General features: G+C 42.3%; 1 protein-coding gene across 1 annotated transcript in view; it reads right to left on the bottom strand.

Annotated features, from left to right (window-relative positions):
* LOC133544144 (Krueppel-like factor 7) overlaps positions 1-25,925 on the bottom strand; it is a 135,573-nt gene that overhangs the window by 13,819 nt on the left and 95,829 nt on the right. The window contains exon 3 of the mRNA XM_061889227.1: positions 8,017-8,140. Coding sequence (XP_061745211.1) covers positions 8,017-8,140 — 124 coding nt within the window. The remainder of the gene's footprint in view (positions 1-8,016; positions 8,141-25,925) is intronic.

The raw sequence follows: 25,925 nt of genomic DNA, 5'->3' as shown, positions 1-25,925 counted from the left end.
CAAGCATTAACAGTGGTTATGCATTTTTTTCTTTGGCTTTTTGTGAATTTTTCCAAAAGCAGGCCAAATCTGGGAAAATGATAATTACAGCCAATGGTAAATGCCAATAAAAAACACACTTGTAAACATGTCAACATATTTACCAGCTAGATTGTAATACAATAGCACGTACAAATATGCATGAAAACACTCCTACAGACATCACACAGTTGAGTAAGTATGAATAGTTTTAGTTGTATTGTAAAATGTACAAACGTTGCTTGGAGTGATGAATGAAGACTTTTTCGTGGAGATACGCTATTGACAAATACTTCCGGTTCAAGGAACAAAACATTTTCGACTCGTCTTTGGAAATGTGTTGTAAAAAAGTAGTAGCTTGTAATAAATCCTGACAAGAAGTCATTCAGGGTGAAGTGAGAGAACGGACACCTCAGCCGCACAAAAATCGAAGCGCAAACCGCTGGGGCAACCTCAGTATAGTAAAGTATGCATATTGTGAATTTTTACAAAATCAGGCCCATTCTCCGAAAAATATCATTAAAGTCCATGGTGAATGCCAGCATCAGTTAATAACACTAGCAGATACATTTGTAAACATGTTAACATATTTACTAACTATATTACAATACAATAGCACATACAAATATGCATGAAAACACTCCTACAGACATTACACAGTTTAGTAAGAACTGTTGTTGTAGTTTGTGCAGCCCTTTGAGACATTTGTGATTTAGGGCTATATAAATAAACATTGATTGATTGATTGATTGAATTGTTTTAGTTGTATTGTAAAATTTACAAACGTTGCTTGGAGTGATGAATGAAGACTTTTTCGTGCAGATACGCTACGGACAAATACTTCCGGTTCAAGGAACAAAACATTTTCAACTCGTCCCAAAAAATGGCGCCATAGCACAAACAATAACACAGCTTTTCAATGTTTCTGTCAGTGTAATAGGAAAACTATTTGTTGAATGCAAACTATTTTGGTAAATCCACCGCACCGTTTTATAAGTGTTTTGGAAATGTGTTGGAAAAAAGTAGTAGCTTGTAGTAAATCCAGTATAGTAAAGTATGCAAGCATTAACAGTGGTTATGCATTTTTTTCTTTGGCTTATTCTGAATATTTCCAAAATCAGGCCTAATCTACGAAAAATATCATTAAAGTCCATGGTGAATGCCAGCATCAGTTGATAACACTACACTTGTAAACATGTTAACATATTTATTAGCAGATTGCAATAAAATAGCACATACAAATATGCATGAAAACACTCCTACAGACATCACACAGTTTAGTAAGAACTTTGAGACACTTGTGATTTAGGGCTATATAAATAAACATTGATTGATTGAATTGTTTTAGTTGTATTGTAAAATTTACAAACATTGTTTGGTGTGATGAATGAAGACTTTTTCGTGCAGATACGCTACGGACAAATACTTCCTGTTCAAGGAACGAAACATTTCCAACTTGTCCATAAAATGGCGCCATAGCACAAACAATAACACACCTTTTCAATGTTTCTGTCGGCGCAATAGGAAAACTATTTGCGTACCGTTTTTTTCGGATTATAAATCGCTCCGGAGTATACGTCGCACCGGCTGAAAATGCATAATAAAGAAGGAAAAAAACATATATACGTCGCATTTTTGGGGGAAATTTATTTGATAAAATCCAACACCAAGAATAGACATTTAAAAGGCAATTTAAAATAAATAAAGAATAGCGAACAACAGGCTGAATAAGTGTACGTTATATGAGGCATAAATAACCAACTGAGAAGGTGCCTGCTATGTTAACATAACATATTAAGGTAAGAGTCATTCAAATAACCAAAACAATCTCTTACACCTAATCCCTAAATCCGATGAAATCTTCTTCCTCGATGTCGCTTCTAAACAACTCTGCCAACTCCAAAGGTATGCGTCGCTTCCCCTTGTCGTTTTCTGCTGAATATTTCACTACGTCCATCTTGTAATCTGCAGTACGTGATTTCCTTTTCGGTGCCATTTTTGTTCAGCCCTTCTCAGTTTTTATAAATTACTGCCAACGATGAAATGACCCATTTTAATAGCATATAGTAGTTAGCATCCCATTACCCACAACACACTTCTGCCATGACCCTCCCCCGCCGAATTCTTATTGGTTGACGTGTGTGTGACGATTGCTGACATTTTCTTCGTCTCTTCCGCGAATTAGCTAAATAATATTATTTGATATTTTACGGTAATGTGTTAATAATTTCACACATAAGTCGCTCCGGAGTATATGTCACACCCTCGACCAAACTATGAAAAAAACTCCCGGATTTCTGTGCCCCACCCGAAAATCTCCCGGGGCATCCATTCTCCCGGATTTCTTCCATTTCCACCCGGACTACAATATCGGGGGCGTGCCTTAAAGGCACTGTTTTTAGCATCCTCTACAATCTGTCATCACGTCCCTTTCTCCGCCATACGAACAGTGTGCTGGCCCAGTCACATAACATATGCGGATTTAATACACACATAAGTGAATGCATAACATACTTGGTCAACAGCCATAAAGGTCACACTGAGGGTGGCCGTATAAACAACTTTAACACTGTTGCAAAACAACAGAACAGATACCCAGAATCCCTTGCAGCACTAACTCTTCCGGGACGCTACAATATCCACCCTGAATCGTAATCGTAATTGAATCGTGAGGTGCCTAAAGAGTCCCTCCTCTACTACGAACTATTCATTTCTATTCTATTTTAATGTGAATATTGTACAAATGTATTAAGTGTCAATAACAGATTGCTTTCAACCTTACAGGTTGCAGGTGTGTTACCTTTTAAGGTAAGTTTGTGGGTGAGTAACTCCTCAGTTCATTAGTGAAGAAATTTTCCAAGAAACTACTTTCACCCGGCTTCTGATTGGCTACAGTAGGAAAGGGATTCACATGGCCACATTCATCACAGTTTACCTGACACATGAAACGTGACAAATTGGGGGAGGTTGCATTATCCACTTAAGCCACCAGACGGCAGTAGACTGTTGTATATCTCACAATGTGTTTTGTGGCAATTCCAAATTTGACCTCAGTTGCTAAATCGAGTGGCACTTTCCATCCTTTCCAGCAGACTGCATTGCAAATCGATCACCTACTAGAATCCCGTCCCTACTCCATAAGCATGATGTTTTGTTTTCTCATCATATCTGTGTTTCTTTGAAGGGTCCTTAAAGGTAGTGATAGTAGTCGGTGGTACATTTTGATGCTTCATTAAAAATGAGCACACAAATGCATCATTTTTAATATGCTGCAATAAGGTGGAAAGGAATGAACTTCGATCCCAAACTCTCGGTTTGGACGTTAACCGCTTGTTTTATGACACGTCCAATTTCTTCTTCGCAGAAATACAGTAGGAAAGGGATTCATATGGCCCCATTCTTGGTGGTTTACCTGACACATGAAACGTGACAAACTGAGGGAGGTTGCATAATCCACTTAAGCCCCCAGACGGCAGTAGACTGTTGTATATCTCACAATGTGTTTTGTGGCAATTCCAACTTTGACCTCAGTTGCTAAGTCGAGTGGCACTTTCCATCCTTTTCAGCAGACTGCATTGCAAATCGATCACCTACTAGAATCTTGTCCCTACTGCATAAGCATGATGTTGTTTTGTTTTCTCATCATATCTGTGTTTCTTTGAAGGGTCCTTAAAGGTAGTGATAGTAGTTGGTGCTACATTTTGATGCTTCATTAAAAATAAGCACACAAATGCATCATTTTGAATATGCTGCAATAAGGTTGAAAGGAATGAACTTCGATCCCAAACTCTCGGTTTGGACGTCAACCGCTTGTTTTATTTCTTTTTCTTAGAAAGACAGTAGGAAAGGGATTCATATGGCCCAATTCTTGGTGGTTTACCTGACACATGAAACATGACAAATTGAGGTAAGTTTAATATCCACTTAAGCCACCAGATGGCAGTAGACTGTTGTATATCTCACAATGTGTTTTGTGGCAATTACAACTTTGACCTCAGTTGATAAATCGAGTGGCACTTTCCATAATTTTCATCAGACTGCATTGCAAAACGATAACCTACTAGAATCCTGTCCCTACTGCATAAGCATAATGTTGTTTTGTTTTCTTATCATATCTGTGTTGCTTTGAAGGGTCCTTAAAGGTAGTGATAGTAGTCGGTGGTACATTTTGATGCTTCATTAAAAATAAGCACACAAATGCCATCCATTAATCCATCCATTTTCTACCCATGGTTCCCTTTGGGGTCACGGGGGGCGCTGGTGCCTATCATTTTTAATATGCCGCAATAGGTGGAAAGGAATGAACTTCGATCCCAAACTCTCGGTTTTGACGTTAGGCGCTTGTATTATGACACGTGCGATTTCATCTTCGCAGAAAGACAGTAGGAAAGGGATTCATATCGCCCCATTCCTGGCGGTATACCTGACACACGAAACGTGACAAATTTGGGGAGGTTGCATTATCCACTTAACCCACCAGACGGCACTAGAGTGTTGCATATCTCACAATGTGTTTTGTGGCAATTCCAATTTTGACATCAGTTGCTAAGTCGAGTGGCACTTTCCATCCTTTCCAGCACACTGCATTGCAAAACGATAACCTTCTTCCCACGCCAGATTCACCCGGGCGCTTGTATTATGACACGCGTGATTTCATCTCCGCAGAAAGACAGCGGCGACTGTCAGGATGAATCAGTGTTTGGCCGAGGGGGCGGAGCCACGCCGGAGCGCCACCCGTCATCCGTTCCCGTCACACCTGCGTGTGTGCGTCGCAAACACGCGAAGAGGAACAAACGGCTCGGGAGACGCTCTGCCGTGTTTTTTTTTTTTTTTGTCGAGGTTGAGCGAGACAGATGGTGAAGTATGAGTCACGACTCGGGGGCACGACACCAGCTGGCACACCGTGGGTCTTTCGACTCCCCCCCGTCCCGTCACCACCCATCTCTCAAAGCCCCCCCCCCCCCACCGTCCCCATCCTCAATCTTCTCTTCTCTGTTTCCCCCTCGTCCCTCATGGCGGCGGGACGTGCGGCGGGCCTGAGGGGTCGGGCGCTGTGCAACATGACAGAGATGAGCCCAAATTAGGGATGGGCGCCGCAGGGTGGCGAGGGGGAGCTGGAGGCAGGCTTTACTGTATTTACAGTCCGCCCAGATGAGACCTGCTGATGACAGCTTCCCTGATGACGATGTCATCGACATAAGGATGCTTCCAGTTGAACAAGAGACATGTTTTTTTTGTATTTATTGTGATGCTCATTATGCAAAACGTCCTAATTTATTGTCATATCCGCAGCATATGCACTTAATAATGTTCACTCGTCTTATCCAACAATGCGGTTATTTTTCAATATAGTCATTGACACTGATATACGGGCCAATATGGCCCCATAAACCTGGCTTTATGATGCTGCAGATGCTTTACAGCTCCCTCAGATTTATACCGTCGGATGCGCAATTCAAGCGGATCACAAAAATGACCTTTCCTTCCAAGAAGCCATTCCCCGGAAGACAAAATTGCGGCGAGATCCCTGAGGTGTCAGCAAGGGTCGCGTCGCAGACGGGAAGCTTGTAATTAAAACAGGGCTAAAGATTTTTGTGTCACAGTCGAGCCTGATCTTTTTATAGCAAATAAGGGCCCCGGAATGCTTGATGACTTCGCCCAGCCGGGCTGCAAATTAACATTTTGCTTGTGTTTCATAATTAAACAGGGGGCTGCGGCGACTAATTAAGGTAGGGGGAGTTGAAATTACAAATGATGTCATCGCGGCACCTTTGCTTGGGATCAAAACATCGTATCATCTCACGTGTAGCTCAGCATGGTACGTGTGATTCGTATTGAACCAGTTTCTAATATAAAGTCTTAACAAGCTGCTTTGCTTCTTTTGCCTCCGTCTCAGCACCCAGCATTGTCCCACCCACACAGCCATCTGATTGGTTACATATATAGCGGTAACAGCCAATAAGCAGTGCCTATTCATAGCACACGTAGTAAATGCTTCAGCGTCGAGCAGATAGGTGTTTTAGCAGGTGAGCATAAGGCGGCGTACTCTCCCCAAATGATAATAAACACCTCCCAGTCAACTACTACTAACATCACTATGAGCCAGTTGACCTTCTAGAAACTTAAACTGCAGCTCAGCTCGCTCGCAGTTCTGGCTAAAGTTTCTAACCTAAAGTCTTAACAAGCTGCTTTGCTTCTTCTGCCTCTGTCTCAGCACCCAGCATTGTCCCACCCACACAGCCATCTGATTGGTTACATATATAGCGGTAACAGCCAATCAGCAGTGACTATTCATAGCACATGTAGGAAAAGGGGCCTCCCTGCATCATTCAACGTGGCTTATCATTTAACATGGCCTGCGACGTCAATCATCGTGGTCTACCACATCATTCAAGGTGGGCCCACTACATCATTTTTGTGGCCCCTCACATTTTGTCAATGTGGCCCACCATATTATTTAAAGTGACTTGCAATGTCATTTGTTGTGGAGTTTGACACCCCTGGTTTAAATGTCTCACATAGGAATTCCGAAATTTCCGCCAAAAGTGCAGTTGCTCTTTAAAAGCCTACTGAAATGAGATTTTCTTTTTTAATCGGGGATAGCAGGTCCATTTTTTTATGTGTCATACTTGATCATTTCGCGATATTGCCATATTTTTGCTGAAAGGATTTAGTAGAGAACATCCACGATAAAGTTCGCAACTTTTGGTGCTGATAAAAAAGCCTTGCCTGTACCGGAAGTAGCAGATGATATGCGCGTGACGTCACGGGTTGTGGAGCTCCTCACATTCTCACATTCTTTACAATCATGGCCACCAGCAGCGAGAGCGATTCGGACCGAAAAAGCGACAATTTCCCTATTAATTTGAGCGAGAATGAAAGATTTGTGGATGAGGGAAGTGAGAGTGAAGGACTAGAAAAAAGAAAAAAAAGACTTTACAGTGGGAGCAATTCAGGTGTTATTAGACAAATTTACTAGGATTATTCTGGAAAATCCCTTATCTGCTTATTGTGTTACTAGTGTTTTAGTGAGCGTACCTGTACAACCTGAAGGTCGGCCCCGCACTTTTCTTCAGCACCAGTCGACGGGTGGTGGCGATGCCCATCTCTGCCCTTCGCAAGGGACCCGCTTCGAAACACGATCTTTCGAAATGATCGCTGCATAATACTCCGTACTTTGTGTGTGTGGTCCAATCCAACCGTTTTCGCTTGACCGCTCTGTTCCACAGTAAAGCTTCACCGTCATCGTTCGGGAATGTAAACAATGAAACACCGGCTGTGTTCGCGTTGCTAAAGGCGGCCGCAATGCACCGCTTGCCACCTACAGCTTTCTTCTTTGACGTCTCCATTATTCATTGAACAAATTGCAAAAGATTCAGCAACACAGATGTCCAGAATACTGTGGAATGAAGGGAGATGATTGATAGCTGGGATCGGTGCTGGAACAAAATGTCCTCTACAAGGCGTGACGTCACGCGTCATCATACCGCGACGTTTCAGCAGGATAGTTCGGCGCAAAATATAAAATTGCGATTTAGTAAACTAACCCGGCCGTATTGGCATGTGTTGCAATGTTAATATTTTATCATTGATATATAAACTATCAGACTGCGTGGTCGGGTTTCAGTAGGCCTTTAAAAGTGATGGGTGATTGAAAAGGTGAATAGTCAAATTCAGTGTATTATGTACAGGAAAAAATAAATAGAACGGCAACACTTGATGCTGCAGTTCTTAGGCAATCAAAAGAGCCGTGTTATGTTTGTGCATGTCGTCCAAGTGCTGCACGTTCGAGTGCCTTATAGAATCCCACCAAGTGGGCCAGCAATCTTCTTGTCAGCCTCCTTGATTAAAGTCAAGCTTTACACACTCCAAAATGTAACATGGCATGAGAGCGGCAATTAGCACGCTGTGAGTGGCACGAAGACAAAAGGTACAATTATGTGTGTGTGTGTGTGTGTGTGAGGTGGGGATACGAGAGATTAGGGTGCTTTGACAGACCTGTCGCAGTGGTTACACTTGAAAGGTTTGGCGCCGGTGTGTTTGCGGTAGTGCCTCGTCAGCTCGTCGCTCCGGGCGAATCGCCACTCGCAGCCTTCCCATGAGCACTTGTAGGGCTTCTCACCTGCATGAGGGGAGGAGAAAACACAATGTTGTGAGAACATGAGATTAAATGAGTACGTTATAGTGCTCCGATAGGGGTTTCGTACTGCCGATTCCGACCATTTGTGAATGTATTAATCTATTATTATGGTGAATGCTATTGGTAGTATCAACAATATCAACACAACAATTGAAATAATAATCGGGGTGATGGACAGCTGGGCAGCGCCTGAAGAGCTGCGGCCCTCCACTGTAGCCCTGCACTCCCTCCCCTCTGTTGCAAGTCTTGATATGTATGTTGTGATTTCTAAATGTGCTTTGCTGTGGAGGTTTTTTTCCCACTCCAGATTGGGCCCACTCAGGAGCCCAGTCTAGATTGTATTTTTTTTTTACTCATCCTCCCCCAGAGTTTACTTTTTTCCCAACTTCTACGGGGTGCTTTGTGGCGACCCATCAGCGTTCCTGTTCTGTAACCCTGTACACTGTTTGTTTGTCAAAGTTTTGTTGTACTTGTGCAATGACAATAAAGACTTACGTACCTACCTACCTACCTACATACCATATTTTTGGGATTACAAGGCATACTGTTGATGAACGCGTGTATTTTGAAACAAAAGGCGCATTAAATGGGTTATATTATATTATACTATTATTACATAAGGCCAGGATCTTCAATTCTCACTGGATCTGTTCGCAGCAGAGTGTGAAGCAACCGGAATGGGAATCAGCACCTCCAGGTCTGAGTCCATGGTTCTCGCCCGAAAAAGGGCTGAGTGCCATCTCCGGGTTGCCCCAAGTGGAGGAGTTCAAGTACCTTGGAGTCTTGTTCACGAGTGAGGGAAGAGTGGATTGTGAGATCGAGAGGCGGATCGGTGCGGCGTCTTCAGTAATGCGAACGCTGTATCGATCCGTTGTGGTGAAGAAGGAGCTGAGCCGGAAGGCAAAGCTCTCAATTTACCGGTCGATTTATGTTCCCATCCTCACCTATGGTCATGAGCTTTGGGTCATGACCGAAAGGATAAGATCACGGGTACAAGCGGCCGAAATGAGTTTCCTCCGCCGTGTGGCGGGGCTCTCCCTTAGAGATAGGGTGAGAAGCTCTGCCATCCGGGAAGAACTCAAAGTAAAGCCGCTGCTCCTTCACATCGAGAGGAGCCAGATGAGGTGGTTCGGGCATCTGGTCAGGATGCCACCCGAAAGCCTCCCTAGGGAGGTGTTTAGGGCACGTCCAACCGGTAGGAGGCCACGGGGAAGACCCAGGACACGTTGGGAAGACTATGTCTCTCGGCTGGTCTGGGAACGCCTCGGGATCCCCCGGGAAAAGCTGGACGAAGTGGCTGGGGAGAGGAAAGTCTTGGCTTCCCTGCTTAGGCTGCTGCCCCCGCGACCAGACTTTGGATAAGCGGAAGAAGATGGATATTATTATGAAGTTCCACTTCGACATTGTGTTCTCCTTGTACTGGTAGCTTTAAAGCACTTCCATCGCAAGCCTATTGATAGATATATGTTAGAACTGTATAGTACCAAAATCGTCCTAAACCATTTTGACAGTTTTTTTTTTATAGCGCCATTCATAATGTTTTTTTTATTCTCAGTGAAACATCAACATTTTGGTCTTGCTTGCTTCATTTATTGGACAGGCGTCAACCTGCAGTCCACATGTATCTTTTATGTGTTACTGCCATCTTCTGGTCACATTTAACATTACACTGAGTACTATTACCAGAATAAACACACCAACATTGATGCATATAAGGCACACTGTTGATTTTGGGGAAAATGAAAGGGTTTTAATAATAATGATAATTATTATTATAATGGATTAGATTTATATAGCACTTTTCTGGACACAAAGCGCTTCACAGAGAAGTGAGAACCCATCGTTCACTCATTCCACATTCACACATTGATGGCGTTCAGCTACATTTTTAGCCACATCTGCCCTGAGGTGGACTGAAGGAAGTCTGGCTGCCCATTATATAGTGTATATTATTATATAGTCCGACAATATTGGTAGTTCATTTTTCTATTTCATGACATACAATTGCTTGAGCAAAACAGAGTCAACAGCAACTAATAACTAAGCAAAAGCAAAAACTACAATCTACTACTCTTTTAAGTCCTTCAGTTAAAATCATAGTGTCCAATGATTTATTCCCTGAGCTTGTAAACGACAACAAACTAAAGTGATTTGTGAAAATACTAATATCGATCTAATCCCTTCGGTATCAATCCAATACTCAAACTGCTCTTGATATTGACACAACTGATACATGGATCAATCTGCTCTTCCTTTACGTGTGCGCCTGGTTGCGTCCCAGTAACAGATTACATATAATATTATTCCTAATATCCAATCTCAGGTGCGCGAGTCCAAATGAATCAGGTGCGTGAGATGAGGACAGGTGAAAACTAACGGGTTGTCATGGAAACAAAGCAGGGAGTGAAAAAACAGGTACTGACTGAGTGCAAAAACCAAACAGAACATAGCCAAACTAAACATGATCACCAGAACATGACAGAAATGTTCTAACTAATAATTAATAATATACTTAGTCAACTTATCAACCATAATGCAAAGCTGACACAATGTCTGTTTTAAACCTTTTTTTTTAATGGATAAAAACAATATCAATATGGCCTTTTAGAATGCGGCACTTGGTGGAAAAGTTTGTACACCTCTGAACTAAAGTAACAAAAGCATCAGTATTTTGATTAAAGAATCGATATTAAAGCATCGAGATCTGGTATTGGAGGTGTCGATATATTCCAGTATCAATTTGCACATGACTACTGCAAAGTGACAAGCAAAACTACCACAAAGGCAAAACTATGGACATAAAACAAACCTTGCAAACTATGGCATGAATAAAGAAAACTTTCTTGGAATGAGAAAAGAGCATGAAAAAGAGCAGCATGGATCATCAGCATGAATAACAAGGGTGTGTAGAGGGTGATGTCGCCAGGCTGACTGCCTGGCAACTACAGGCTCAAATAGAGGTGACGTGATTAACAACAGGTGCATGAGTCCAAATGAATCAGGTGCGTGACATGAGGACAGGTGAAAACTAATGGGTTGTCGTGGAAACAAAGCAGGGAGTGAAAAAACAGGAACTGACAGAGTGCAAAAACCAAACAGAACATAGCCAAACTAAACATGATCACCAAAACATGACATACATGTTCTAACTAATAAATAATAATATACTTATTCAACTTATCAGCCATTATGCAAAGGTGACACAATGTCTGTTTTAAACATTTTTTTTATATGTGTAAAAAAAATCAATATGGCTTTTTAGCATGTGGCCCTTGGTAGAAAAGTTTGTACACCTTTGAAATAAAGTATAACATATACAAAAATATCAATATGGCTTTTTAGTATGTGGCCCTTGGTAGAAAAGTTTGTACACCTTTGAAAAAAAGTATAAAAAGCATTAGTATTTTGATTCGAGAATAGATATTGAAGCATCAAGATCTGGTATCGGCGGTGTCGATATATTTCAGTATCAGTTTGCACATGACTATTGCAAAGTGACAAGCAAATATTTAGGTTCAACTGTTTAAATGACCAAATAATATCAAATAATATCAAGTTAAGAACTGCATTTCCATGCATTGCATTTTTTGCCGTCAAAATTAAAATCTGTTCATATATACGGGTCTTAAGTTTGACACCTGTGACTTACACATTTATTAATTTAGACGGAATAAATCTGGCATAAATGCATTTAAGACTGTGGAAACAGGGCAGAAAATGCACAGGGGAACACATCTTGGCACACGGTGAAACTCCCTAAATCAAGGGTGTCCAAAGTGCGGCCCGCAGCCAATTATTTACCGGCCCGCCACACATTCTGCAAAAATTGCAAAATTGATAGTGTTGCAAAAACAAAAAAAAAACATTTAAAAAAAGTGTAATGTGGTGAAATCTAATGAGAAAACGTGTCAATGTTGACACAAAGCTGCCATGCAGGCAGTTTTTTGTTCCTTTTGTCTTTATTTTCCATTGCTCAAAAAAAAAGGACAAAAAAATCTATGTTATAATGAATTATTACTTAAAAAATATCACTTTAAAATGTTTTATATCGAAAAAATATTGCATATGTTGTGAGGTTGCCATATAAAAACATCACCGTTTTGACAAAAGAGCATAAAACAAACAAAATAATAGTTCAAACTTCAAATCGACAGATATATCGGAAGTTGATCTTGACATTTAAGTGTTAAAAGTAAAAAAAAAACACTAATAAAAATGTATCACTTTATGAGTGGGGAACCTTTCGAATCTCAAATATATTTAGTAGGACTTTTTTTTAGCTTTTCACTGTGATTACTCAAAAATATTAAATAATTCAAATCAATGGTGTCCTTCATTATTGATCTTTGAGGGCTTTAATTGCTAAATAAAGGAACTCTCCTGAAGGAATCAATAAAGTACTATCTATCTATCTATCTATCTATCTATCTATCTATCTATCCATCAATCTATCTATCTATCTATCCATAGTGGTTTGTGTTGTGGTTTGTGTAGCCCTTTGAGACACTAGTGATTTAGGGCTATATAAGTAAACATTGATTGATTGATCTATCTATCTAAATACTGCATATTTCAATTTACTATAAAAAACAAAGTTGTCTTTGACAGAAAAGGCATAAAAACTTATTTGTTTTACTTAATATCAACCTCAAGTTGATATAAAGATTTACTGTAAACATTAAATTAAAAAATAATAATAATAATTTGACTTATTTTTAACATTTTAGTGACAAAAGACCCTCTATGCTCCCCAGGAGCCCTAAGGATTAAAAAAAAAAATCCATACATTTTGTTATGGTTTGAAAATGAAAAATATCAAAATGGCAGGCGCATGCTTAAATTTTTTCGTGTGCCGCCCTCTGTGGAAAAAGTTTGGACGCCCCTGCCCTAAATAAATATCCCAGGTGAGATTCAAACCTTTTCAACCTGAACCATCATTCAATCCAATGTGTTGCACAATGAATTAGCATTCATGTATAAACAAGAACTACAAAAATGAACAATAAAAGACAAATCCTTCCTTCTCCACTTGCCAGAAACACTCTGAACAGCAGGTCTGGGCCATCCGGCTCTGGTCAATGAACCCCCGGGAGACAGGGATGCCTGACTGTGTTGCCTAGCAACGGGGTTCAGGGTGGCTGGGGGGGGGGGGAGTGTGTGTGTGTGCGTGGATGCTGGGTGCATGCAACATGAGGAGGCAGTAGTCAGTGCAGCTGCCTGGATCTGGCGACGGCACGCCGCCGTGCCACCGGCCAATTACCAGGCACGCCGGCAGAGCACGGAGACAGTTGCCTAGCAACGGTAACTGTAGAGATGCACAGGGCAAGGGGGGGGGGGGGGTGCGCGGCGGGCGTGATAGTGAGAGGTGGTAGCGGTGGTGGTGCGGAAGGAGAGAGGAATGGGGGGCTGGGGGGGGGGGGGGGGGGGGTGCACTAAGAGACCGGAGCCTGCAGCAATAATAACCACTCAGCTACCAAATCCTCCAAGATACGCTGCCCCCCCGTTGCCTGGCAACAGGGCCCCCCCTCCCCCGCGCTTTCCCTTCTCAAGATGCCCTCGCACAGACAGACAAGTGCACTCGCCTCCTCTCTCTCTCTCTCTCACACACACACACATAATACAAACACACCAAAAAACATGCAGTTGGAAAATAAATCAAATCCACTATTTTACACCAAATGATCATTTTCTGCTCCTTTCGGATTTATTTATTTTCCCATAAATGTGTAGAATTTAGCTTGATAGTTGTTTAAAAAGTGTTCAAAAAGACACTTTTCAGGCACGCCCGGCCGTCTTAATGCGCTTCCCCTTTAAAACGCCTTGTTGAGTATAATCAAATAGGCAATTATATATTTCACATCCGTAATCTGATAACTGGGTGTTTCCTGATTCACAGTAATCTCATTATGTGTAATCTGTTACTTCCAAACGTCTTCCCCACCCCCCCAAACCCTCTCTCTCTCTTTCTACACACACACACATACACACACACATACAGAGGACACACTCCAGCCTCTCAGGTGCCAGTGTTGATCTTAATTGCATTCCCTCCATTAACTGGAGCCAACGCCGGGCATCTGGGTCTCAGAGGTCATTAGAGAGGCTCTCGGAGAGCGCTTTACAGGCTCCGACCAGCAACCAGCACTCCAGCCTTTGATATGAGTGAGAAAGAGGGCTTTTGGGGGAGTGGGGTCGGGGGTTGCATGAAGAGAGGAAGATGAGAGATGGTGGAGCATGCTAAAGAGCCATTAGAAGGTCGGCTCGAATATTCCCGAATCAAAGGCAACTTTTCTCTGCGTGAACTGCTTTAACATGATTCATGTAGGAAAAACAGCACTACAAGTTGACATTAATTAGCTGCTGATGACCATGGAATTAGAGATGGAACCCTGAAAACCAAAACACAAATTGCAGAGTTAAGAAGTGCTTAGCTACTTCCCTCTAAGTCCAGACCTCCAATTTTTACTTTTTAAGGTCAAGGCAAGTGTTACCTTAAAGGAGGGCTCATATTTTCATATATATATTAGAGATAGGCAATTATATCATCCGCAACCGCATCACCAAAGTTGTCATCCACCCGCCGTCCACCCGAACCAAAATGTTATCAGAAACGCATCCGCCCGCTGAAATACATCAGAGGTTGGCCACCTTTGCCACTCACAAAGCTGTCTAAACCCGTTTCACAGAGTTGGAGATGCTAACGTTCTCGCGGTAATCCAATTGAAGTTCATCCTGATGACAAGAATAAGGGCGTGCTGTGAAGCCATTGCCTTTGACACCTTCAACAACATGTACACACCGATTGTTAGTCTGGCAACATGTGTGCAGCTTCCGCAATCACACATACTAGATTGAAAGGCATGCTGGGTGACACAGAGTACACTGATGGTTGTGATATAAACAACTTAAACACTTACTAATATGCGCCACGCTGTGAAGCCACACCAAAGAAGATTGACAAACACATTTTGGGAGAACATCCTCACAGTAACACAACATAAACGCAACACAACAAATACCCAGAATCGTTTGTATCCGTGATACTCCCTGAATATATTTTACACCCCCGCGCCCCCAACCCATGAATTGATTAACGTGGACCCCGACTTAAACAAGTTGAAAAACTTATTCGGGTGTTACCATTTAGTGGTAAATTGTACGGAATATGTACTGAACTGTGCAATCTACTAATAAAAGTATCAATCAATCAATCAATCAATCAATCAAACCCCGCCCACCTTACCGACGCACGGGGTGGCGGGGTTTGCTGCTAGTGGGGTGTATAAAATAGTCAAGAAGTGTAATGGATACAAAGGATTCTGGGTATTTGTGTGTTGCGTTTATGTTGTGTTACTGTGAGGATGTCCTCCCGAAATGTGTTTGTCAATCGTGTTTGGTGTGGCTTCACAGCGTGGCGTATATTACTAAGAGTGTTAAAATCGTTTATATCACAACCATTAGTGTACTCTGTGTCACCCAGTATGCCTTGCAGTTGTGTGCGTGTTGCCGCGGACGCCACACACAACATGTTGCTGGACTGACAAGCAGATCGTACATGCTGTAGAGGGCGATAGAGTCAGTGACTCCACGGCACGCCCTAATACTTATTATCTGGGTGACTGCCGGTAGACATTCTAGAGTATATTAGCGTCTCCTATTGTCTTCTTCGCTTTGTGACACGGGTCTTAAATGGCTCTTTGAATGGCAAAGGATACCGACCCCAGAAGCATGTATATCAAATATTTCCGAATGGTTAAACCGCCACCTGCCCGAATCTAATCAAAATCTATTTTTTCGTCATGTCACTCGCCCGAGCCGCGGTTTATCCGCGGATGAGACCGCAAACCGCGCATACAGTGGGGCAAAAAAGTATTTAGTCAACCACCGATTGTGCAAGTTCTCCCACTTAAAATGATGATAGAGGTCTGTAATTTTCATCATAAGTACACTTCAACTGTGAGAGACAGAATGTGAAAAAAAATCCAGAGATTCACATTGTAGGAATTTTTAATAATTTATTTGTAAATTATGGTGGAAAATAAGTATTTGGTCAACCATTCAAAGCTCTCACTGATGGAAGGAGGTTTTGGCTCAAAATCTCACGATACATGGCCCCATTCATTCTTTCTTTAACACGGATCAATCGTCCTGTCCCCTTAGCAGAAAAACAGCCCCAAAGCATGATGTTTCCACCCCCATGCTTCACAGTAGGTATGGTGTTCTTGGGATGCAACTCAGTATTCTTCCTCCTCCAAACACAACTAGTTTTGAATGGCAGGGTCCCTGCTATCACATGTTGATAAAAATATAACATTTACATAATAAAAATCAACTACCGGCTTCGGAAAAGCTGTAATACATTAAGCATGATAAGTTGAGCATATGTCAGCATGTGGCCCCACTTTTAACTCTTTTTTTCAAACGCTTAAGTCATTAATTTGACTTAGTCATTGTTTTGTCTTAGTAAGTCAATATTTGCTAAGTCAAAATAATGACATACTTAGTATCTCAGGTAACTAGGACTGTTTTGTGTTTTGTTTCTACTTTACGGGAAAAATATCGAGATATACATCGTATATTAGGTAAGAGTCTTTAAATAAACTCAAAATAGGGAGAAGCAGTCATGCATGCAGAGGTCTTAAACGTAGTCAATCCTGGAGCACTGAGGTACAGGCGAGGCAGGCATAAATAGCCGCTTGATTGGCAACTGCAACCAGGTGTGCCCGGCTGCCAATCGGGAGGACTGGTGAGAGAAACGAGCGCTCAGGGAGACAAGCAGGAAGGGGAACCAAAATAAGAGCGCCGACAGGAAACAAACACCAAACAAGGAACCACCACCAGAAGTGAAGTGACAAATCGTCACATAAGCTTCCAGAAGTTGGATTTTTTAAAAAAAAGACTGTTTACATATTTAGAAAACTAAATTGCAACATTCAGGGAGGGCAGTATAAAGTGTAGCCTGTGTTACCTTTTACAATAAGAAACAATTGAAACGGTATTGAACAAAAACAGCACAGTAAAACAAGTCAAATTCCAAGTTAATCGTGATTCTGATGAAAGGTTATGAATTTTTTTTATATAAAATAATATTTAAATGGTATTAACTAATAACACTAATATTTGTTGTTAAATATACATAAAACATGTGATTAGCCCTGCGATGAAGTGGCGACTTGTCCAGGGTCTACACCGCCTTCCGCCCGATTGTAGCTGAGATAGGCACCAGCGACCCCGCCCGCGACCCCAAAGGGAATAAGCGGTAGAAAATAGATGGCTGGATGGATTAACCTTTTTAAAGGAAATATATGCATTATAGCTAATCAAAATGATCATGTCTTATATACGATGTCATATTGACCACGCCCCTTGCCACGCCCCCACCACTATGTATAAGGTGGCAGTCTAGGGTCACTGTTCCATCCATCCATTTTCTACCGCTTGTCCTGCTCGGGGTTGCGGGGGTGCTGGAAGCTATCTCAGTTGCATTTGGGCGGAAGGCAGGGTACACCCTGGACAAGTCGCCACCTCATCGCTGGGCCAACACAGATAGACAGACAACATTCACACACCAATTTAGTGTTGCCAAACAACCTATCAAATATAGGAAAATATAACTGTTGTATTACAATATTTAATTAAGTGATTCTTTGGCAGCCTTAAGCCATTTGAACCCATTTGCCCCCAAACAAAACCCAACTAGAGCCTCAAACTCTGTTCGATTCCTAAAATGACAATAACACTACTTATAGTTTCGTTACATTTGTGCTATAGAATTAATGAAATAAAACACTTGACAACGATTCACATTTTATTTCTGGGTATAAGCAAATCACCAAAATATTTTGAACCTTTGAAAAAAGATTCACTGGTCCTTCCCTTATTAATTAATTTGAAGCAACTCAAGTTGTGCCAATATTCTGACGGCATACAACTGCGGCATATTTCATTTGACTAAAACGGGAAAAGAACAACCTCGTCATCAATGAAAGCAAATTAATCCGTCCATGAAGCATTAAATGTTCTATTTTCATCAGAAATGTTTCTCTTTTTTGATCCGTCCACTGCTAACTTACCGGGGGTTGACCGCTAAAAACAATACAATTACTTGGCAGCAAGAGATGAGGCACAAGGACTGTGACATACACGAATCCTTTAGGGGTAATGGACGGCTGGGCAGCGCCAGAAGAGCTGCAGCCAGCCACTGTAGCCCCCCACTCCCTCCCCTCTGTTGCAAGTCTCGAAATGTATGCTGTAATATGTATATGTGCTTTGCTATGGAGGTTTTTCCCCACTCCAGACTGGGCCCTCTTAGGATTGTATTTTTTTACTCATCATCCCCCAGCGTTTACCTTTTTCCCACCTTTTACGGGGCGCCTTCTGGAGACCTGTCAGCGTTCCTGTTCTGTCACCCTGTACACTGTTTGTCTAATCTTGAACGGGTGTGTGCTGAAAAAGTTTCATTGTACTTGTGCAACAACAATAATGACCTACCTACCAACCTGCTGACCTACCGACCTTTGATCAACAATAAATCAAAACGTTTTATTATCAAATGATTAGATACCAGAACTCTCCAAAATAACAACTGTTAGATTAAAAATAACTAAATAAATGTGATTAATTAAGCAACCATTATTTGTTAACATTTTGTTTCAAAGCCAAAGGAAGCCACGGCGGTGGCATGGAAGAGCCGCATGTGCATACTTGCCAACCCTCCCGGACTTTCCGGGAGACTCACGAAATTCAGCGCCTCTCCCGAAAACCTCCCGGGACAAATTTTCTCACAAAAATCTCCCGAAATTTAGGCGGAGCTGGAGGCCACGCCCTCTCCAGCTCCATGCGGAACTGAGTGAGGACAGCCTGTTTTCATGTACGCTTTCCCACTACATAAACAACGTGTCTGCCCAATGACGTTAAAACTGTAGAATGATCGAGGGCGAGTTCTTGGTTTCTTATGTGGGTTTATTGTTAGAAAGTTTCATTAACATCCTTCCAGCGCGGTAACAACACACAACAACAGCAGTCACGTTTGTGCCGTAAACAGCAATGTTGTGACACTCCATCTACTGTACATGCACCACAACACCTCCAGGCAACTTCAACCCTTGACTATAACCCTCCTCCATTCACATCCCATCTCCCCGGATTGTAAATAACCTAATGTAAATAATCGAATGTATTTCTAATGTATATACTTGTTTTTTTTGCTATCTGAACTCACTATGTTCTCTGCTCGCTGTCCATATCCTACTAAGTAAGAGCTACACTGTTTCAATGTCAATTTCTCTGTTGATGCAATTGTTGATGACTGAAGTACTGATATCAACCAAAGCTCCTCATCCCACCCCCCGGATTGTAAATAATGTAAATACTTCAATGTATATACTCTGATGATTAACTTGTGTGATGACTGTATTATGCTGATAGTATATATTTGTACCATGAATTGATTAACGTGGACCCCGACTTAAACGAGTTGAAAAACTTATTCGGGTGTTACCAGAATATGTACTGCACTGTGCAATCTACTAATAAAAGATTCAATCAATCATGCATATGTGACAATAACATCTACGGCTTTTGGAGAGTGCAGTGCACAACTGTGCACACAACAGCTGTAATGATACTCCTCCCCTCTTAACCACGCCCCCAACCACGCCCCGGTCCGTACCCCAACCCCAACCACGCCCCGGCCCTAACCCCGACCACGCCCCCACCCCCCGAAATAGAAGGTCTCAAGGTTGGCAGACCCTGCACTAGTGCTACCCGTACCACAGTTTGAGAATAACTGTTGTAGATACATTATTTTTGTAGGCATTTTTTTCCCCTGCAATGTTAAAATGCTTGTTTTAAAGCAGAGGTCCCCAAACTTTTTGACCTGGGGGCCGCATTGGGTTCCAAAAAATTTGGCCAGGGGCCAGGCTATATATACTGTATATATATATATATATATATATATATATATATATATATATATATATATATATATGTATACACATACATATATATATATATATATATATATATATATATATATACATACATACATATACATATACATACATATATATATATACATATATATATATACATATACATACATATATATATATATATATACATATATATACATACATATATATATATATATATATATATATATATATATATATATATATATATATATACATACAAAAACATGTCATATGTCCACACTGATGTTTAAAAATTCTACACACGGAGTCTATATTACGTTGCCCCAACGATTTCGCCATTTTTTCCCCTCGTGCACTAATTGACTGAAAGCGCGTGCACGTGATGACGTCATGATATCGATGAGAAAATGCATTTTTAGACAATATGATTTGCCTGCACGGCTTGGAGACCCAGAGAGTAACAAGCGGTAGAAAATGGATTGATGGATGCGCTAGAAAGGACAGATTAAAAAAAATAATAATAAAAAAAAAAGAAAATAAATGAAAATGTTTTATTTTTTTATCCAGGCCTACTTGCGGGCCGGATTGTGGATGCTGGCGCGCCGTATCTGGCCCACGGGCCGTAGTTTGGGGACCCCTGTTTTAAAGTACAGTTGATTTGCATGAAAGTAATCTGAAGCCTGTGTCGTTTTTATCGCATGGCTGTGGCGGTTGGGACCCCGAGATGCAGGAACCAGGAGGACGAGGTGCAGGTAAGAGTTTTTAAATAAAACTCAAAATAGGGGAGAAGCAGTCATGCAGGCAGAGGTCCTAAATATACTGTAGTCAAACCTCGAGCACTGAGGAACCGGCGAGGCAGGCATAAATAGCCGCCTGATTGGCAACCGCAACCAGGTGTGCCCGTCTGCCAATCAGGCACAGGTGAGGGAAACGAGCGCTCAGGGAGACAAGCAGGACACCAAACAAGGAAACTAACAGAAGTGAAGTGACAGATCGTCTCACACAGTTTCTTAAGTGTGAGAAAATTCAAAATAATGATCTCACTGCTGAATAATTGGGATACTTATGGAATTTTTATAATAAAAATACAAACCCCGTTTCCATATGAGTTGGGAAATTGTGTTAGATGTAAATATAAACGGAATACAATGATTTGCAAATCATTTTCAACCCATATTCAGTTGAATATGCTACAAAGACAACATATTTGATGTTCAAACTGATAAACATTTTTTTTTTTGCAAATAATCATTAACTTTAGAATTTGATGCCAGCAACACGTGACAAAGAAGTTGGGAAAGGTGGCAATAAATACTGATACAGTTGAGGAATGCTCATCAAACACTTATTCGGTACATCCCACAGGTGTGCAGGCTAATTGGGAACAGGTGGGTGCCATGATTGGGTATAAAAACAGCTTCCCAAAAAATGCTCCGTCTTTCACAAGAAAGGATGGGGCGAGGTACACCCCTTTGTGCACAACTGTGTGAGCAAATAGTCAAACAGTTGAAGAACAACGTTTCTCAAAGTGCAATTGCAAGAAATTTTGGGATTTCAACATCTTCGGTCCATAATATTATTAAAAGGTTCAGAGAATCTGGAGAAATCATTCCAAAATTTAATGGCCTTGACCTTCGATCCCTCAGACAGCACTGTACCAAAAAGGATATAACCACATGTGCTCAGGAACACTTCAGAAAACCCCTGTCACTAAATACAATTGGTCGCTACATCTGTAAGTGCAAGTTAAAGCTCTACTATGCAAAGCGAAAGCCATTTATCAACAACATCCAGAAACGCTGCCGGCTTCTCTGGGCCCCAGATCATCTAAAATGAACTGTTGCATAGTGGAAAAGTGTTCTGTGGTCTGACGAGTCCACATTAAAATTGTTTTTGGAATTATTGGACATCGTGTCATCCAGACCAAAGGGGAAGCGAACCATCCAGATTGTTATCGACGCAAAGTTCAAAAGCCAGCATATGTGATGGTATAGGGGTGCATTAGTGCCCAAGGCATGGGTAACTTACACATCTGTGAAGGCACCATTAATGCTGAAAGGTACATACAGGTTTTGGAACAAACATATGCTGCCATCTAATGGACGCCCCTGCTTATTTCAGCAAGACAATGCCAAGCCACATTCAGCACGTGTTACAACAGTGTGCTTCACAAAACAAGAGTGCGGGTACTTTCCTGGACCGCCTGCAGTCCATTACTGTCTCCCATTCAAAATGTGTGGCACTTTGTGAAGCCTAAAATAAGACAGCAGAGACCCCGGACTGTTGAACGACTGAAACTCTACATAAAACAAGAATGGGAAAGAATTCCACTTTCAAAGCTTCAACAATTAGTTTCCTCAGTTCCCAAACGTTTATTGAGTGTTGTTAAAAGAAAATGTGATGTAACACAGTGGTGAACATGCCCTTTCCCAACTACGTTGGCACGTGTTGCAGCCATGGGATTCTAAGTTGATTATTATTTGCAAAAAAATAAGAAAGTTTATGAGTTTGAACATCAAATATTTTGTCTTTGTAGTGCATTTAATTGAATATGGGTTGAAAAGGATTTGCAAATCATTGTATTCCGTTTATATTTACATGTAACACAATTTTCCAACTCATATGGAAACGGGGTTTGTAAATTATGAATACTATTTTAAAAAATTTCCTACAAATAGTGTATACATTGGTGAAAATATGAATGATTCAGGTCCAAATTATTGCAAATCACTGTGTTGGACAGGAATGAAACTACACAGCTGTCAAACACTGGTGTATTTTTTTTTGGAGAGAAAGTCACAGGAGAGCACTGAGGAAGGTGATGAGGACGTCAAATAGAAAGCCGAGGAAGTATAAGTCGTGGGGTCCTGTGTTTTCGCCGTTCATTTAACCTGCCCCTCTATCTAATTGTACCATTCCTTATCTGTAGTAAGCCTATTCACTAAAAACTAAACTCTACAGGGCACCATCATTCCATGCCGCCTCATCCAATTCCAGATTAAATCGTCGCCTATTCTCCGGCGGTAATTTATGGAAATAACAAGTAAGAAAAAGAGGATTTGAGTAATGACATCTTTAAGCATGTCGGGATAATGGCACAGTAAATGAGGGAGTCCGCCGCACCGCTGTCGCTACATGAAGAGGGTCACTCTCCTGTACCCTCGCCTGTGTCGCATGTCTTGGGGTGGCTCTCAGCACGTCAGAAAAGATTACCTTTTGTTGACAGAATGTGCTAAAACAGGCCTGGGCAATTATTTTGACACGGGGGCCAAATTTAGAGAAAGAAATTGTCTCTAGTGGCCGGAACACTAATACAAAACCTCACAATAATGTCAGATATAATAATGTCTGGGGAACCTGAGGGTTCCTGGTTCAATCCCTACCTTCTACCAACCTCGTCACGCCTGTTGTGTCCTTGAGCAAGACATTTCACCCTTGCTCCTGATGGTTCGTGGTTAGGGCCTTGCATGGCAGCTCCCTCCGTCAGTGTGTGAATGTGTGTGTGAATGGGTGAATGTGGAAGTAGTGTCAAAGCGCTTTGAGTACCTTGAAGGTAGAAAAGCGCTATACAAGTATAACCCATTTACCCATCCATCCATCCATTTTCTACCGCTTATTCCCTTTTGGGGTCGCGGGGGGTGCTGGCACCTATCTCAGCTACAATCGGGCGGAAGGCGGGGTACACCCCGGACAAGTCGCCACCTCATCGCAGGGCCGACACAGATAGACGGACACCATTTACACTCACATTCACACACTAGGGCCAATTTAGTGTTGCCAATCAACCTATCCCCAGGTGCATGTCTTTGGAGGTGGGAGGAAGCCGTAGTCCTTAAAAACCGGAATGGATTTTTTTATTCTTATTATTATTATTTTTTTTCTACTGAATGAGACACCCAGAATGTACAACCCCTGTTTCCATATGAGTTGGGAAATTGTGTTAGATGTAAATATATACAGAAAACATCTTCTTCCGCTTATCCGAGGTCGGTTTATGTCCATCATTTCATGCCATCGAGCAGGTGTTTTTGTTTCACGTTTGTACTGTTTAGTCAAGTTTCTTCCTCAATTGTGAGCGCTTTTTGCTGTTTGTTTGTTTATTAAATAAATGTCATGTACTCACGTCCACGCCTCGCTCGTGCTGATCCTCATCTGCATCGAAGAAACACTCCATATCCAAGCCAAGTCGTGACACAATGTGGCTCTTTCAACATTTTGGGTTGCCGACCCTTGGCTTAGTTCAAATAAAATTCCCCTCATTTTTGTATATTTGTTTCTTGTTTTTCCATCCATCCATCTTCTTCCGCTTATCCGAGGTCGGGTCGCGGGGGCAACAGCCCAAGCAGGGAAGCCCAGACTTCCCTCTCCCCAGCCACTTCGTCTAGCTCTTCCCGGGGGATCCCGAGGCGTTCCCAGGCCAGCCGGGAGACAGTCTTCCAAACGTGTCCTGGGTCTTCCCCGTGGCCTCCTACCGGTTGGACGTGCCCTAAACACCTCCCTAGGGAGGCGTTCGGGTGGCATCCTGACCAGATGCCCGAACCACCTCATCTGGCTCCTCTTGATGTGAAGGAGCAGCGGCTTTACTTTGAGTTCCTCCCGGATGGCAGAGCTTCTCACCCTATCTCTAAGGGAGAGCCCCGCCACACGGCGGAGGAAACTCATTTCGGCCGCTTGTACCCGTGATCTTATCCTTTCGGTCATGACCCAAAGCTCATGACCATAGGTGAGGATGGGAACGTAGATCGACCGGTAAATTGAGAGCTTTGCCTTCCGGCTCAGCTCCTTCTTCACCACAACGGATCGATACAGCGTCCGCATTACCGAAGATGCCGCACCTGTCGATCTCGCACTCCACTCTTCCCTCACTCGTGAACAAGACTCCTAGGTACTTGAACTCCTCCACTTGGGGCAGGGTCTCCTCCCCAACCCGGAGATGGCATTCCACCCTTTTCCGGGCGAGAACCATGGACTCGGACTTGGAGGTGCTGATTCTCATTCCGGTCGCTTCACACTCGGCTGCGAACCGATCCAGCGAGAGCTGAAGATCCCGGCCAGATGAAGCCATCAGGACTACATCATCTGCAAAAAGCAGAGACCTAATCCCGCGGTCACCAAACCAGAACCCCTCAACGCCTTGACTGCGCCTAGAAATTCTGTCCATAAAAGTTATGAACAGAATCGGTGACAAAAGACAGCCTTGGCGGAGTCCAACCCTCACTGGAAATGTGTTCGACTTACTGCCGGCAATGCGCACCAAGCTCTGACACTGATCATACAGGGAGCGGACCGCCACAATAAGACAGTCCGATACCCCATACTCTCTGAGCACTCCCCACAGAAAAAAAAACAGAATACATCCATCCATCCATTTTCTACCGCTTATTCCCTTTTGGGGTCGCGGGGGGTGCTGGCGCCTATCTCAGCTACAATCGGGCGGAAGGCAGGGTACACCCTGGACAAGTCGCAACCTCATTGCAGGGCCAACACAGATAGACAGACAACATTAGCACTCACATTCAAACACTAGGGCCAATTTAGTGTTGCCAATCAACCTATCCCCAGGTGCATGTCTTTGGAAGTGGGAGGAAGCCGGAGTACCCGGAGGGAACCCACGCATTCACGGGGAGAACATGCAAACTCCCCACAGAAAGATCCCGAGCCTGGATTTGAACCCAGGACTGCAGGAACTTCGTATTGTGAGGCAGACGCACTAACCCCTCTGCCACCGTGAAGCCCGGTTCAAACTCATAAACTTTATTTTTTTTTTGCAAATAATAATTAACTTAGTACCGATCCGTTGTGGTGAAGAAGGAGCTCTCAATTTACCGGTC

This window comes from Nerophis ophidion, linkage group LG27 (assembly GCF_033978795.1).
Source record: "Nerophis ophidion isolate RoL-2023_Sa linkage group LG27, RoL_Noph_v1.0, whole genome shotgun sequence".
NCBI lineage: Eukaryota > Metazoa > Chordata > Actinopteri > Syngnathiformes > Syngnathidae > Nerophis > Nerophis ophidion.
The sequence above is the reverse complement of the archived record's forward strand: the minus strand, read 5'-3'. Positions and strand labels throughout refer to the sequence as shown.